The 17,031-nt window shown below is 47.7% G+C and overlaps 1 protein-coding gene across 1 annotated transcript in view; it reads right to left on the reverse strand.

The window, feature by feature from the left end:
* The window catches only part of Rhpn2 (rhophilin Rho GTPase binding protein 2), a 59,627-nt gene extending 42,895 nt beyond the window's left edge, over nucleotides 1-16,732 (reverse strand). The window contains exon 1 of the mRNA XM_028754196.1: nucleotides 16,654-16,732. Within this exon, the coding sequence (XP_028610029.1) occupies nucleotides 16,654-16,722 (69 nt within the window). The 5' untranslated portion in view covers nucleotides 16,723-16,732. The remainder of the gene's footprint in view (nucleotides 1-16,653) is intronic.
* Nucleotides 16,733-17,031: the final 299 nt, after the last annotated feature.

Below are 17,031 nucleotides of genomic sequence, written 5' to 3' on the forward strand. Positions count from 1 at the left end.
CCTGCAACCAATTCACTCTTTCATCGTTAGGTAAGCGTACAACATTTGTTCTGTTTAACCATTTACCAGTGCTGGACATTTGAAGTGTTCTCATTTTTTTTTTTTTCTGTCACAAATACGGCTTAGAGGCACGGTATAATGGCCCATGCCTAAAACCCCAGTACATGGAACATGAGAACGGAGAATCCAGAATTTAAGGCCAGTCTTAACAATATAGCAAGTTCAAGACCAGCCTGGACTGCGTGAGAACCTGCACCAAATAAACTTAAAAAAAAAAAAAAAGCTTTAAAAAGGAGGAGGAGGAGGAAGAGAAGGAGGAAGAGGAGAAGAGGAAGACTTTCAAGAAAACCTTGAGGAAAGAAAGTAACTCATTTCTGACCCTTATAGTCCAAAGGCCACTGATTAGGGGGCCCCTGAGCAGCCTAGACTGTAAATAACCTGTTTTTCTCTCCCTATGGTTCACATAATAGGTATGGCTCAGGACAAATAAAGGGAAGGGTGTAAGGGTGTGTGTGTGTGTGTGTGTGTGTGTGTGTGTGTGTGTGTGTGTGGTTAAGAACAACTAAAATCTGCTGGGTAGTGATGCACACACCTTTTATCCCAGTACTTAAGAGGCAGAGGCACATGAACCTCTGAATTTGAGGCCAGCCTGATCTACAGAGGGAGTTCCAGGATAGTCTGGGCTACACAGAAAAACCCCGTCTCAAAACAAAACAAAACCTAAAACCTCATTTTTTATACGAGTTGTTTCTCTGAATAAACATTGCTGTTTTTTTTTCTATATATCTATGGATTATGTGGTTGATTCTACGTTTAACCACTTGCCAAAGTCGATCATATTATTTTATTCCCACTAGCAAGTATTCTGTAACTGAGCCACACCCCCAGCTCCTCACTGGTTAAGTACTCCATTACTGAACTGCAGCCCCAGACCTACTTTTTTTTTAAAAAAAAAAAAAATGACAGCCACCTGACTTAGGTTTCTATTGCTGTAATAAAATGCCATGTCCCAAAGCCAGCTTGTTTTCTTTCATCTCACAATGCTCTGGTAACAATCCCCCATCACCCCTCAGTCAAGGTGGGAACTGGAGCAGAAGCCAGACTGCTCCCTGTCCATCACTAATCAAGACAAGACCCACCCACACTGACTTGCCTACAAGGCCATCTTATTAAGGTGGCATTTTCTCTTCCTAGATACATCTAGGTTTGTGTCAACCTAACATCAAATAGCCAGCATACCATCCCGGTGTGTGTGGTATGTCACCATGAGTCAACTCTTTCATTGGCTTGCATTAGGGATATGACTCAACACACAGGGCTGGCCAGGCATGAGCAAGACCTTGGGTTTCATCCCTAGCACTGCCCAGCTCTCCCACAAAACATGAAATAAAACCACTCTGGTCACTGTGGATACTACTGCTAGAGCCCTTAGGCCCTAAGTCAGGAAGACTTCTTGCCCTGTGTCATGTCATTGGGTGTGGAAATCAAGCTCTGAAAATGCTGAGTCTTTTTCATGGGCTTGTAGTCATTTGGAGGGGCGGGGGGGGGATGTGGAAATTACTGACTCAAAACATTTGTCCATTTTAAAAATAGGTTATCTCATTTGTCAGGTTCAAAAGCTTTTTTTGTGCCGGGCGGTGGTGGCGCACGCCTTTAATCCCAGCACTTGGGAGGCAGAGGCAGGCGGATTTCTGAGTTCGAGGCCAGCCTGGTCTACAGAGTGAGTTCCAGGTCAGCCTGGGCTATACAGAGAAACCCTGTCTTGAAAAACCTAAAAAAAAAAAAAAAAGGTTTTTTTGTTCTGTTTTGTTTTATTATGTGGTTTTGGTTTTAAGACGGGGTCTCTCTGTGCAGCTCAGGTCAACTTCCAATTTATATTAATCCCCCTGCCTCAGCGTCCTGAGCACTGAGGTTATAAATGTTAGCACTTATAGGAGGCAGAGGCAAGAGGATCTCTGAGTCCAGGCCAGCTTGGTCTACAGAGAGAGTTCTAGGACAGCCAGGGCTACACAGAGAAACCCTGTCTCGAAAACTGAAGGAAAAGGAAAGAGAGAGATAGAGGTACAGAGGGAGATTATAGATGTACATTGTCATACTAAGCTTCCAAAAATAATGTATCATTATTAGCGTGTGGGTCACAGTTGTCGTGGCACGTGCATTAAGGTCAGAGGAGAACTCGCGGGAGTCAGTTCTCTCTTTCTTTGTGCGCCCTGGAAATCAATCTCAGGTTGTCAACTTGGCAGCAATCACCTTTATTTTTTGCTGAGCCTCTGACCTGCCCCCAAAGTACTAATTTTCACCTTTGAAAATGAGAAACTCAGTCTCCCTGGACTCAGTCCTTCAGTAGGTAAACATTTTTATTCGCTGATCGCTTAGCTGTTCTTACTGGTATCTGCTTGTGTTCTTTGCCTATGATTATTCACCGAGGTATCTGTTTCCTTTTTCTTTTTGTAGTGCTGGCGACTGAAGCCACTAGGCAAGTGCTCTACCACTGGGGCACATCTCTAGCCCCTCCTAGGGTCTTCGGATTAACATGTACCAAGTTTCAGATCAGCAAACAATTTCCTTTAAACATAAGGGTGCTCTCCCTAGTTCAGATAGGCGGTGTCTGAATGAATTCCTTGTCGAGGCTTATCTTCAGGGTCAGTGGCTACTCCCTGGGAGTGTCCCGGTAGGCAGTGTGCTCAGATCTGACAACCTGAGAACCTTACACTAACAAGCTCAATCAACTCCTTCCCACCCCCCCCCCAGTCCCCACCCCCACCCCCACCACTCTGGCACCCATGGCCTGAACCGCTGAGAGGAGATGTGGTAGGTCATTTATAGCCCAGCCTGCTCAGGGGCCCCAGAATGTGGCCTTTGGACTAGAGAGACATGAGTTACCATCCTTCTCCAGGATTTTCTCATTCCTTTTTCCCAGAAGGGAACTAGCATCCCTCTAGCAATGATTCTACCCTCCCACCCCACCCAGTTCTCAGTGATACTTTCCTCTATATTCAAATTTCTGAGGCCAGGGACCAAAGAGACGTCGTCTCAGCGGTTAAAAGCAATGACTGTTCTTCCAGAAGGCCCAGGTTCAATTCCCAGCACTAACAGGACAGCTCACAACTCCCAACAGCTTCACACAGACATATGTGCAGGCAAAATACCAATGTACATAAATTAAAAATCAAATTGCTCTGATCACATTTGCATTGGTGGTAGCACTGGCTGCCTTCTAAATTGCAGATACTCAGAATCTGAGTTAGAACGGATCCTAAAGCAAGTATCTAATATAGACCGTTAATCCCTGATTTTTAAACTTAGAATGAGGAAGCTGTTTGCAGCACTTAAGAGCCGGACACAAGAGGATTGGGTGTTCAAAGTCAGCTTGGACGACATAGTGAGTTTGAAACCAGTCTTTACTAGATAGAGACCATGCCCAAAAGAGTGGGGAGGGGGAGGGGGAGGGACACTAGGCAGGTGGCTCAACAATTAAAATCTTGTATTGCTCCCGAGGAGGATCATGATCCACCTCAGACAGCTCACAACTGCTCCTGGGGGACCCAGTGCCTCTGGCCTCTGTGGGCACCATGCTTACTTGTATAAACACATATACACATTATTTTTAAATCTTAAAAAACGGGGATCTGGGATAGATCTTAATTGTGCTTTCCTAACCTAGCATGCATGAAGTCTTACATGTGCATGCCTGCCATCCCAACACTAAGAAGGAGCGGGCAGGATGATCAGAACTCCTGGGCCAGCCTAGGCTACATGAGACCCTTCTTTCAAGGAGCCCAGGATGCCATTCTTTTTCCCCACACACTATTAAAACGTCTTCAGATTTAATTGTCTGTATTTCGTGAGCGCGAGCGTTTGCCTGCATTTGTGAATGTGCACAAGTGTGCCATGCCTGTGAAAGACAGAAGAGGGTGTCAGCTCCCCTAGAACTGGAATGACATGGTAGATGTGTGTTGAGGGGGATATTTTAAAACGGCTGCCGGTCAAGCCGACAACTACCTGAGCTGCTGCGGCTCTGCCTAGCTCAGCCACTGTGTTCTGTGGCCAGACGGCTCTGCCAATCTTCCACTCTGTCTCCGCAAGGCTGAGCATTGCCCAGACCATCCCACCATCCACGCAGGCTCAGTAGAAAAATGAGACTGTAATGCTTAAATCATCCAAAGCTTATATATTTGGTAATGATCAGTAACAAGATGCCCATTCGATCAGAAGTGTAACCCAATACCCAACCTAGATATACCAACTACCTTTGACTGCTACAGACACGTGAACATCTGCCTCCATGCCCACCTCTCTTGTTCTCCTCGCCTGTCTCCTACCTAGCTCTTCCTCTCCTTACTCCTCCTCTTCCTCTCCTTACTCCGCCTCTTCCTCTCCTTACTCCTCCCACCTTAGCTCCTCCTACAGATGTGCGCTTGTGAGTGCTGGGAACCGAACCTGAGTCTACTGCAAGAGTAGCAAGTGCTCCTAACCCTTAAGCCATCTCTCCAGTAATGAAAAATGCATTTACTGCTAAGTTGGTTTAATAGTAAAGGGCTGGAAATCCCTATGGAGGGCGGGTCCAATTTGCCTCAGCATGCTACAGCCCACCAATACTTTACAGATACTTTAACAATGAGTAGAGTTCTTCATGAAGCTCAGATAAGCATCCATTCCCGCTTATAAGAACTTTTTCCTGTTCCTAGACCTCACCCTACTTCTGGAAATCTCTGCTCCGTGCGGCTAACAAACATACGGTCCAGTTTCTAGATAAGGTACAGGAATGCAGGGGATTATACTGGACTGAGTCACTGGACTCAAAACTACATTACTTCTTACTGACAGGCAGGAATGCTGGGCGCTGCTGCAACTCCCAAAACCCCACGCAGCTGATTGCCAAGTTCCCAGGGAGGTAAATGCAGGCAAGACCCCCTGGAAGAAGTAATGGAACCACAAGGAGCTAAGCCACCCAGAAACCCCTACTGACGGTTGGTGAGTCCCACCATGTATGTTGCATCTCTGGTCTTACTTTGTGTGTGCATATGTGCATGTGTGGGTGTGTGCGCATACGCACATGTGTGCAGGCATGCGTATGTTGGTGTGTTGGTGGCAGTGATGGGATTTGAGCCTAGGGCCCTGCACATATCAGACAGACTGGCTATCACAGCAGCTTGGCCTAGAACTCTGGCACAGACGAGCTACCTGTTTGTTACACTTTAAGAGTTACCATTGACAGAGTCCTATATACAGTGAGTGCAGGCAGCAAGTGCAAGCCTGTAATCCCAGCACTTGGGAGACCGAGGAAAGAGGATGTGTTCAAGGCCAGACTCAGCTACAAGCTACATAATAGGACTTTCCTTTAAAAGCTAAAAGAAAAACAAACCAAAAACAAACAAATAAACAAAAAACCATAAACATACCTTCAAAGAAGTGTCCTGGGCTTGAGAGATGGCTCAGTGGTTAAGAGCACTGACTGCTCATCCAGAGGTCTTGAGTTCAATTCCCAGCAACCACATGGTGGCTCACAACCGTCTTTAATGGGATCTGATGCCCTCTTCTGGTGCGTCTGAAGAGAGCAACAGTGTACTCATATACATAAAATAAATAAAAAAACTTTGGAAAAAAAAAAAGTGAGTGTCCTACACAGGTCCATTTGGTTCTCCGAAAAGATTAGATCTGAACATTTCAGTTACCCTTTAAAAAAAAAAAAAAAGATTTGTTTATCTTATGTGAGTACACTGTCTTCAGACTGCTGTCTTCAGACTCAGGAGAAAAGGATCTCGGATCCCATTACAGATGATTGTGAGCCACAATATGGTTGCTGGGAATTGAACTCAGAGCCAGTGCTCTTGACCTCTGAGCCATCTCTCCAGCCCTCAGTTACTCTTAGAACATGAAGCGGGGTGCTGGAGAGATGGCTCAGTGGTTAAGAGTGCTTGCTGCTCACTCGGTAACTTGGGCTCCAGAGCATCCAAGGATCCAACATTCTCTTCTGGCCTCCACTGGCATCTGCACTCACAGACACAAACTTACACTGAAGTGTGTGCGTGACACTGACACACACACAGTTGAAAGTAAAAAATCAGCCTTAAAAAAATTGAAAGAGTGCCAGGCGGTGGTGGCGCACATCTTTAATCCCAGCACTTGGGAGGCAGAGGCAGGTGGATTTCTGAGTTGGAGGCCAGCCTGGTCTACAGAGTGAGTTCTAGGACAGCCAGGGCTACACAGAGAAACCCTGTCTCAAAAAAAAAAAAAAAAAAAATGAAAGAGTCAGACAACTAGCACCCAAGAAAAGCAAGTTCTGAGAACACTCACTTTCCTTGCTAGCTTTAGGGCCATTTCCCAGGCACAGCAACCAGGTACAGCATCCTGGACCCTGCAGCCAGAAGGCAAAGAGGACAGCTGGAGTCTCTGGCAGCAGGGCAGGCTGGAAGGGAACTTCAGCCTTGTCCCTCCTGCCCCTTTAAGGTGAGCTGGGCAGTGGCCACCACAGCAGAGCAGCGGAGGGACTCAGGCAGTCCATCTGCCAACCATGCGATTCCTGGCTGAGAGAGTCAAGGGCTTCATCTCACACTGTCTGGGTGAAGACTTCTATCTGAAAGCTGGGGATGGTCATAGAGATAGATACCTGTTCTCTCCTCCAGCTTCCCAAGAGGAAGAATGTGTGACTCATGCCTGGAGAATTGAAAACCAAGTCCCTGGAACTAAGACTGGAACAAGGAAAAGTACAGGGGTGGGGAATGACCACTGGGCTCAATCAGAGCTTATCACCAAGAGGCCCTTGCTGGGTGTGGCAGTGCACACCTCTAATCTCAGCACTGCAGAGATAGGAGTATCACTGTGTATTATGTACTGAGCCCGTATCTCAAAGGAGGTTACTGGCACTTAGATGCGTTAGGAGAGTGTCTCCCTAGAAATGGAATCTACCCAGAGGGAACAGACCAGAAGAGCCCTGGCTGTCCTGAAATTCACTCTGTAGACCAGGCTGGCCTCGAATTCAGAGATCTGCCTACCTCCCAGATGCAAGGGTTAGAGGCATGTGCCACCACAGCACCACAACCATGCCTGCAATGTATGTCTGTGTGAGGGTGTCAGATCTTGGAGTTACAGTTGTTAGCTGCCATGTGGGTCCTGGGAATTGAACCTGGGTTCTCTGGACGAGCAGTCAGTGCTCTTAACCACTGAGACACCTCTCCAGCCCCGCTCTTAATTTTTTTAAATTGCAGTTTAGTGTGTGTGTGTGTCTGTGTGTGTGTGTGTGTGTGTGTGAGTGTATGATCACTCAAATATGTGTGTGTATATATATAGGTACATACATGTCATAACACTTACATGGAGGTCAGAGGCCAACTTTGGAGAGTCATTTTCTCGTATCTTGTGGGTTCTGGTGATTAAATGCAGGTCATGAGACTTGGAAGCCTTTGAGAGCTGAGCCATCTCATGGGCCTAACACTGTGAGTTTTTATCACCTTACATTTCTGTGTGTTCTCAAAGTATACACAAATAGAATCACTATGTATCTTTATTTTACCCAACAACCTATCTTGAGATTTGTCCATGATGCTGCATTTACCAACATTTGTTCCTTTCTTATTGCTGAGTAAAATCCTACCACAGGATGCCGAGCGTGATGGTACACTCAGGAGGGTGAGGCGGGAGGATCAGCAGTTCAAGGTTGGGCTACCTATCAAGACATAGATAGCCGGGGCCGTGGTGGCGCACGCCTTTAATCCCAGCACTTGGGAGGCAGAGGCAGGTGGATTTCGGAGTTGGAGGCCAGCCTGGTCTCCAGAGTGAGTTCCAGGACAACCAAGGCTACCCTGTCTGTCTCGAAAAACCAAAAAAAAAAAAAAAAAAAGACGTAGATAGATAGATAGATAGATAGATAGATAGATAGATCCTGTAGAGCTATCCCAAGGTGTGTTTATCTTTTCTGATGACTCCAACAGGTTGTTTATCTGTAAAACACTATTTTAAAGCAACGCCTAAGGGGAAACTGGTGGCATCTAATTTGTAAGACATGGGTAACTCCAGATAAAGCCCATATTTGTGGAAGTTCTGGTAATGTCAGGGCAAAACGCAAGTTCAAGATGTAGCAGTTGGAAGTGATAGACAGGGTGAGCCTGGGACAGCATCAGGCCAGATATATCAGGATTGGGTCACACAAAGCAGGTGTGTTTCTCCAGCAAGAATATATTTCTCTGCCTCTCCAGGTCTGTTCTGCTTGCATAATCCCTTACTCAACCTCTAAAATCTGGAAAACAAGACTTGTTTGTTTCTGATTTTGCCAGAGCTGTCGGCCAGAAAGTACAGAAATAGCAAGCCATACCCTGCAATACACACATAACCCGCTTCACTCCTTACCACACTAGAGACTGGGTGGAGGAGTCCAGATTTCCATGCCTAAAATAAACAGATGAAAAAATCGTGAGGGCCTGTGATCTCTCCACATGGGAGATTAAGGCCAGAATATCTTGAGTCTAAGGCCAGCCTAAGCTACACTGCAAGACCTCGACTCAAAACACAAAAACAAAACAAAATACTACCCAACAACGACAAACACCCCAATAAGTAAATAGTAAAAACTTAAAACACGGATTTGATTTTATAAATAGCTCTTGTGGGGCTAGGGACATGACTCAGCGGTTAAGAGGACTGCTTGCTCTCCTAGAGGACTGGGGTTTGATTCCCAGCACCCACATGGAGGCTCACACACAGCCTACAATTTCAATCCCAGGGGATACGACGCCCCCTTCTGGCTTCTGTAGTCACTACATGCATGGGCTGCACAGGCATACATGCAGGCTAAACAACTCATACACATAAATCAAAATAAAAGTTATAAAAGTTAAAAAGACAAAAAAACAAATAGCCCCTCTTATCCTTCCGGGAATTCCACCAGGTAGGGGCCCAGCTGCCTTCCTTCCAGCATCCCAGTCCATTCCCATGAGAGCAGTTCCTAAGAGAATGGGCGCAGACACCATAAGAATCAAGACTTACTGGAGAGATGGTTCAGCAGTTAAGAGCACTGGCTGCCTGAGTTCAATTCCCAGCAACCACATGGTGGCTCACAACCATCTGTAATAAGATCCAATGCCCTCTTTTGGTGTGTCTGAAGAAAGTGACCGTATGACCTTATACTCACATACACTAAATAAATAAATAAGTAAATCTTTAGAAAAAAAAAAAAGAATGAAGACTTTAAGAACAACAGGCTCCTTCCAGTAAGATCCACAACCCATGTCAACAGCTACCGTATGTCAATCATACAATCACCAAAATGTCCAACCGTATTAACAGAAACACAGTATGGCCCACTTATTCTAACCAATAAGATTGTCACACCATAAGAACAGACCTATCTAGCCAGTATGGCAATGGGGTGGGGGCTGTGGGGTATGACTTTGAACTTGCACATTTTGGTGATTGCCTTCTTTATGACAACTTATGGTACCGTAAAATGTAAAATGCGAACAGTACCGTAGAAAAATAAACCACCTCAGAAGTTGTTTGGGTTCCTCTATTCTCTTATAAGCAAATGGAAACCTGGGAGTTTTCCAAAGCCTCAGGGAACACATGAACTCCCAGCTCTCCCTGAAAAAGCCAGAACTCACATGGTTCACCACCATCGCTTTGTCCCTGGCGCTTCGCGGACAGCCCTACTGCCCACTCTGTCCACATGGCTGAGATGCACCTGTATTTCCTCTGTTCTTTGTGGCCACTTCCAATGCAGCCTTTGTGTCAGAAGACAACGCACCTGAGCCACAGGAGGAAGTGTTGATCCAGAGAAAGTCAATGCCTAGCAGCATCAGGTGGTGTCTTGGCAACTGTCCTAACTGCCCCAGGAAACAAGGGACATTTACAGTGTTACAGCTCATCACATTGACTCTCCTCTGAGTCACCTGAAAACCCTGCTTCTGCCAGGGGACTCCTCCTGGCCACAATCTCACAGCAAGAGGAGTGCCAGCAGGCCCTCTGGGCTGTGGCTATACACCTCTGCAAACCTGGACCCTCATGAAGGCACAAGTACTCTAACCCTGAGCCAGTAAGAAACAGGCTCAGCAAATGTAGATGCCCCTTCACTTTTCTCCCTCCTCCTGATCTGGGAAATGACAATGGACCCAAGGGTGGGGACAACATCATTAGCCCACAGGACTGGAGCTGTTGATCCTCCATGATCCATATAGCCAAGCTGAGGCAGAAGGATCAGAAGTTCAAAGACAACCTGAGATATAGAGAGTTGTAAAGCCAACCTGGAAAACTTAGACCTTGCTTCAACATAAGAAGTAAATAGAGGACAGACCTATAGCTCAGTGATAGAGTGTTTGCCTACAACACCAAAAGCCCGGCATCTACAGAAATAAATGAAACAAGGCTTCCCCATATACCTCTCATAAGAAATTAGATCGATCGAGGTTGCAGAGGACAAAGAGAAGAGGCTAGGCTTCCAAAGAAAAGCACCCAGCCAGGTATGGTGGTGCATGCCTTTGATCACAGCACTCTGGAGGCAGAGGCAAACAGATCTCTGTGAGTTCAAAGCTAGCCTGGTCTATATAGTGCATTTCAGGCCAGTCAGAGCTACACAGTATGACCTTGTCTCAATTTAAAAAAAAAAAAGAATGAAAAAAAAAAGTAAGGATTTCTCCTCCTTCCTTCCCAGTTGGAGCCTCCAGGAAACCCAGAGAGTAAAACAGGGGCCATAAACCAGGACACAGTGGACCTTGGGGCCCTGTCCAGCCAGCAGGTTTAGAGAACAAACAATCAGCGGCTCCTACAGCTCTTGAATAAAAACAATGGACAGTGTTCCCTGGGGAAGAAGAGGCGGAGAGATAGCAAGTCACAGAGCCTCACTGTCCACAGCTCCGTGCACACAGGGCCCCGCCACCGTCTCCCACTTTGAACCTCTCTAAAGTCCTAGGGCAAGGTTTTCTATATTTTTCTTTTTTTCTTTTCCCCCAGCTGAAACAGATTTTCTGGGGGATTTTAGAATTACTGCCCCCAGTGGGGAAGAGGCCCCAGAGAAGGGGGTCTCTCTCAGTACACAGAACTTCAGTGTAACTGCTGCAGTTAACAACAGGTCTAAACACATTTTCTTCAAAGCCTTTCTGAACAAGAATAAAAAAAAAAAATCTGGGGGGACGGGGTATAGCAACCAGGCTCAACCCTCTTTTAAGGAAGAACAGTTTTAAACATATAAAGACATGCAAGCCAGAAAAGGCATTTATCTTGATCTTATAGAATCTGTTTTGATGTAAGCATCATAAAATTTAGGAAGAAGGAAGAAGGAAAGGGCCGGTGAGAAGCCAGAGAAAGATATGGCATCTTGACAGCCAGCAAGTTTTCTCTCTCTTTCTCTCTCTCTGTTCTTTTTAAAGATGACTCTTAAGTTGTCTTCCAGACCCAGAGGACAGAGTTTGTCCTTAAGATGTCCTGGTCTGGGGTTCTGTGTCCTCAAACTGTACAACCAGTTACTTTACAATGCCCAAGAGCCTCTGGTTTACCAGGGTCCCCTCCCTGTCACTTTGGATCCACAACCAACTTGCAGAGGGACTTGTGAGCAATTAGGTTTCGTTTTGTGTACAAGTCACAACAAAACACAGCTGACCGTGGCCGGTGAGGTGAGCCACTCCACTGCTCACTGTGAACAGCAGTGAAAAGCTCACTGCTCTTCAAGCATGTTCTGAACTTTGCAGACAAAGCCTTGGATGGCAGCCTTGCTCAGCACACCAGGAAATGGGGTCTGCTTTAAGCAGCAGGTCCCAGGGGCTAGAGCTGTCACAGACAGGTAAAGCACTTGCCTAACTCTCTCAAGGCTCTAGGTTTTATTTCCCAGGGGACAGAGGAGTGGGGAGATCAGGGTCCTCCAAGGGTCTGTCCCTGAGCTTGGGTCAGCCAAAGGCACAACCTTCCTCGGTCCATAGAACAGAATGGCATTTGAAAGACTTGAGGAAGGGATAACATAGAACTGATAAGAATTTAAATTTGTCTTGAGCAGATAAGGATCCAATCCTGCAAGCTCGAGGGAGCAGGAGTCTGCCCTGAGGGCTGTTACATAAGGTCCTGACTACATTTCCAGTTTTGGGATGCTCATTCCCTTCCCCTTGGTTGGCTCACCTTCCCAATACTTCCAAACCTCACCTCCCTCCCATCAGCCAGGAGTACTCCCCAGCTTATCCTTCTCCTGAGCCTCAAACAGCCCCACACCCGACTTCCTCCCTTCTTCTGTTAGTTTGCATCCCGAGACAGGGTTTTACTAGTCCAAGCTGGCCTGGAAGTCACTGTACATGGAGATCAGGCAGGACCACTAGACTCTCTGAGTCCCAGTTACCAGAATCTCAGATGTGTGAAGCTGCATCTCTCTGCAGTTTTGTTTGGTTTCGTCTGGTGAGCAACTAATCAAGGTTTATCTTAGAAAGCAAAACTCAGTCCACACTCCAGAAGGAGGGGCCTGCAAAGCCTGGGGGCAGCAACTTGGCTTCCTGTTCTTGTGTTCTTTGATTTCATTCTCCCGCTTTTAAAGCGCTTTAGGAGGTTGAGATAGCGTACTAACCAAGCAGGCACAAGCCCTGGGGCTGTATACATAAAAGCAAGATTTTAAGAAGACTCTAACCGAGTATGGAAGTCTAGACTTGTTAACCGTGCGCTTGGGAGGTAAAGACAGGAGATTAGAGAATTCAAACTCTCTCTCCTCAACAACAGAAGAAAGAAAAAGAAACATAAAAATCAAGTCTCTAGACTTGCCCATTCTAGAACAAGCATTTGGGAAAGGGGGTTGCAGATCAGTACTAGAGTATATGTGAGGTACACAAGAGGCCCCCAATTCCATCCCCAGCACCTTAAAAATCTTTTTGATAAGCATTCAGGCCAGGCAGTGGTGGCGCACGCCTTTGATCCCAACACTCAGGAGGCTGAGGCAGGAAGATCTCTGTTTGAAGCCAGCCTGGTCTACAGAGACAGTTTCAGAACAGCCAGGGCTACACGGAGAAACCATGTCTTGGAAAATATTTTTTTTTCAAGGGCCTGGAGATGCAGTTCAGAGACAGAGAGCCTAGCGTATTGAAAGCTATAGGTTCTATGCCCAATATAGTCTCAGTGTCTCTCTCTCTCTCTCTCTCTCTCTCTCTCTCTCTCTCTCTCTCTCTCCTGACAAAGGGGGATTTTGCATGGATGAGGTCAACCTGGACTATACAATGAGACCTTGTACACACACACACACACACACACACACACGAACACACACACACGCACACACGCACACACGCACACACGCACACACGCACACGCACATCTTCTGTCTTCCTTCATCTCCCTGCAGCATCTCCTCCAGCAACCCAGCCACACTGGCTTTTGTTCCTACCCTCCACTCACTCACTCACTCACTCACTCACTCACTCACTTTCTGCTCTTCCCTTGAAGGGATAACCTGGACCTCTCCAGCACTCTTCAAGCTTGTCAACTTCCGCTTAAAAAAAAAAAAAAAAGACTTAACTTCTCTCAGTTTCCTGGGCGATGCTGCCCTTCCAGCTTTCTTGTCTTCTACCTTCTCCCCATTCCTTCCCTTAATCCAGATATTTCTGTCCCGGCTTCTTTACTCGATATCGAAAAATGCCTATCACTCCGGTGACTCCCAATGTGACAGCTCCCATCCGCAGCTGGCAAATTGCCAGTTCCCACTCACCATCTGAGCCTCCCCGCTGGCATCCCTGCTGTCCAGTGTTTATTTCATAGGGGTAGGGAGGGAACCCAGGGTCACGTGCCTGTTAAGCAGGTGCCCTACCACTGAGCCGCAATCCCCACCTGGACGTAGGATTTCACACTGGCAGACACCATCAGCAGTCTGTATCAGGGTAGGGAAGATAACGAAGATTGGATCACTGGGTCTAAAGCAATGATTCTCCACAGGTGGGTCAAGACACCTTTGGCAATCGCCTGTGAGACATCCTACACATCAGATGTTTACATTACAATTGGTAACAGCAGGAAAGTTACAGTTATGAAGTAGCAGCGAAAATAATTTTTATGGTTGGGGGCCACCACAAAAAGAGGAGCTGTGGGGCTGGAGAGATGGCTCAGCGGTTAAGAGCACTGACTGCTCTTCCAGAGGTCCTGAGTTCAAATCCCAGCAACCACATGGTGGCTCACAACCATCCGTAATGAGATTGGATGCCCTCTTCTGGTGTGTCCGAAGGCAGCGACAGTGTACTAATAAAATAAATAAATAAATAAATAAGAACAAGAAAGTTTTAAAAAAAAAAAAAAAAAAAAAAAAGAGGAGCTGTATTAAAGTGTCACAGCGTTAGGAAGGTCGAGAAACGCTGGTCTAACGCAACATAACTTCTTCCTGCGCAGTTTCACTGTTTTTCCTCCACTGTAGTCAAAATGGTTTCTTTCTGGTACAAATCCCACCACATGGCTGAACCCGCTTTAAACGTTTCCATGGATTCCCAGAGTTCCCTACTTCCTTAGGATATGTAATCTGAAACTGTTGAGCTCCCAAATGTACTTCTACTCTCAGAAGGTTCCAAGCACCCAGGCCTCTGTGCCTTTGCCCAGGCTGTTTCCTCAGCTTCAGGGCTTCTCCTCATCTCCTCCACCTGTGTAACCGCCACAGTTCACTCATCTATCATATGACCTATACCCAAGTGGCTCAGGGCACACATTAGAAAAATTCACCCCAACCTGTTTATTTTCCTGACACAAAGGACAGCACTCTGCAGACTGGCATGATTTAACTCAGACCACGACACGATTGCAGTGACAAGGTTTCGCTTTTGCACAGGCACTAATTGTAAAAACTTCATCGTACTCTGCTCTCAGCCGGCATCAGGGACCTGAGAAATATCCCCAAGAACCGGAGAAATGGCTCAGTGGTTAGGTTTGCTTGCTGCTTCTGGAGAGGACCTTAGTTTGGTTCCTGGCAGTCATGTTAAATGGATGTTCGCAACTACTTGTAATTCCAGTCCTAAGGTATTTGGTGTTCTCTTCTGGCCTCCAAGGCATATGTGTGTGTGTGTGTGTGTGTGTGTGTATGCATACACACACACACACACACACACACACACGTCTTTAAAAATCATTCAGACTCCAATCCTTTCCCTTCCCCACCCACATCCTCCCTTGAGATTCACAGCCCGGAATGGGTACCACAGGAGAACTTGTTCTGAAAAGCTTGACACCCTCCAGAGTATACTTCATTTTCCCTGACTTCCTGTCTTCTCCCCCAAGAAGCTGCCACAGGTCCACCTAACCACCTGTTCAGAAGACAAACGATCTAGCAAGAACTGATATCCCACAGACAGCAACGTGCTGGAGGCTCTAAAGCAGTTTTGTGGGGGTGGCAGCCAGGCCCTAGGGCCCTAGGTTGGACATCTTGAGATTCCCAGGCCAAGTAACCTCCTACAATTCTGGCCTGTGATCCTCTGGCCCAAATGCCACACATAATTAGAAGTTATAATCCTGTAATTCCGTGATGACATCTTTCAACTTAAATACACTTTAAAACTTCTTTAAATGCCAAAAGGAACTTTAAAAATTGCCCGCTGTCCCCACCTGTCTCCAGATTCCCCTCTTTTCTATTACTACTTCACGAGAGAGCAAAAGCTCTTTAAGTTGCCAGTGTCCCGCGGGAGAAGGAAGCTGCCAAGCCCGTTTACGAAGTGGCGAAGTGGCGTTGGAACAATTAAGAATTGATTGCTCTGTGAGAAGCAGTTTCACTTCCCTATTCATGACTACTCGCTGCACCTTCGATCGTATCAGTTAGAAAAATATCCACGACGATCTCTCAACCCACCAGGTGATCCTTGGCCAAAGTCCAAAGGCTATTTTTAGGTTCACAAGGGACCCAAGAGGAAGGTGAGAAGTCTGTCACCGTGATTCGCACCTCTGAAGCGTCTTTGTAAGCCCGCTCCTGCAGCTGTTGGGCAATCCCAGCACCGCTGTGGGCGCCTAATGGGGTCGCTTTTGAGGAACTGAGTTCCAGGCCGAAAGGCGGTCGCATAAGTTGCCCAGGAGCGCCAAGACGTGCCAAGCGCGCAGAGTCCAGTCTCGCCCGTCCGGTCTCTCGGACAACCAAATACAGATAAATCTACTTTGGAGGAGTGAGACTCCAGTTCTCTGGCTCTCTCAGGCGCGGACAAACAAGGGAGGCACGCTCGAGGTTCCCTTGTAGCATCCACCCTCCCTCACCTAAGAAGTCGAAGGGGGCGAACGCTGAAAGCATTTGGGAGGCGCTGAAAGCATTTGGGAGGCAAAAGGGCAAAACTCGCCCTCCACATGCAGCATGGCTAAGCGCTCGGGTAGAAACTGGGCTGCGGTATCAGCGCAGAGGGACCGACCGAGCTCGCCAGCGTGGCCAGGGGCTGGTCCTTTCCCCACAAGCGCGAGAAGGCTAGCAGGGCCATCCGGATCACCTCGCCAGATTCCCACCTACGCGTGGCTAGCATATGCACCTGCGCGCCCCAGCCCGGCTGCCATCTGCTCGGGGATCCAAGTCCCGCGCAATCCCCTTTCGACCCACCCCCACCCCCCGTCGTCCGGCCCGCACCAACCCTGTGGGTCCCTCCCTTCTCCTTCCCCTCCCCCTCCGGTCCAAGCCGACCCCGGCCGCAAGCCCCTTCAGCGCGCTCCGCAGTTTGCCGGGACAGAGAGGATCTCTGCTGACTTGCCGCTCACCTTTCGAAAGTAGTCGTCATTCTCTTTCTCCAGCGGCTGGGGGGCCGCGGGTAGCAGAGCGTCAGTCATGCTGGCAGCGCGGGAGTCGAGGGTGAACTGAGGTGCAGTGGCTACTAAGGGCCCCAGGAGGCGCCGGGACCCGCCCCCCGCTCCCGCCCCGACAGGCCAGCCGCCCTGCCGCCCCGCCCGGGCCCTAGAGCGCCAGATATCTGGAGCTCCGCCCCTCCTAGCAAGACCTGGACACGGGCAGATCTCTAGCCTGGAACTTAGTTCTGCCATCTAGGCCCCGCCTCCAGCCTCGCAAGAGGCGAATCCCGAGCCCTGGAGTTCCGACCCCCGGCCTTTGCAGTCCTCCTGCATCCCCGAGTAAGCCCCACC

The sequence above is a fragment of the Grammomys surdaster genome, unplaced genomic scaffold (assembly GCF_004785775.1).
Source record: "Grammomys surdaster isolate TR1022 unplaced genomic scaffold, NIH_TR_1.0 125984, whole genome shotgun sequence".
Lineage (NCBI taxonomy): Eukaryota > Metazoa > Chordata > Mammalia > Rodentia > Muridae > Grammomys > Grammomys surdaster.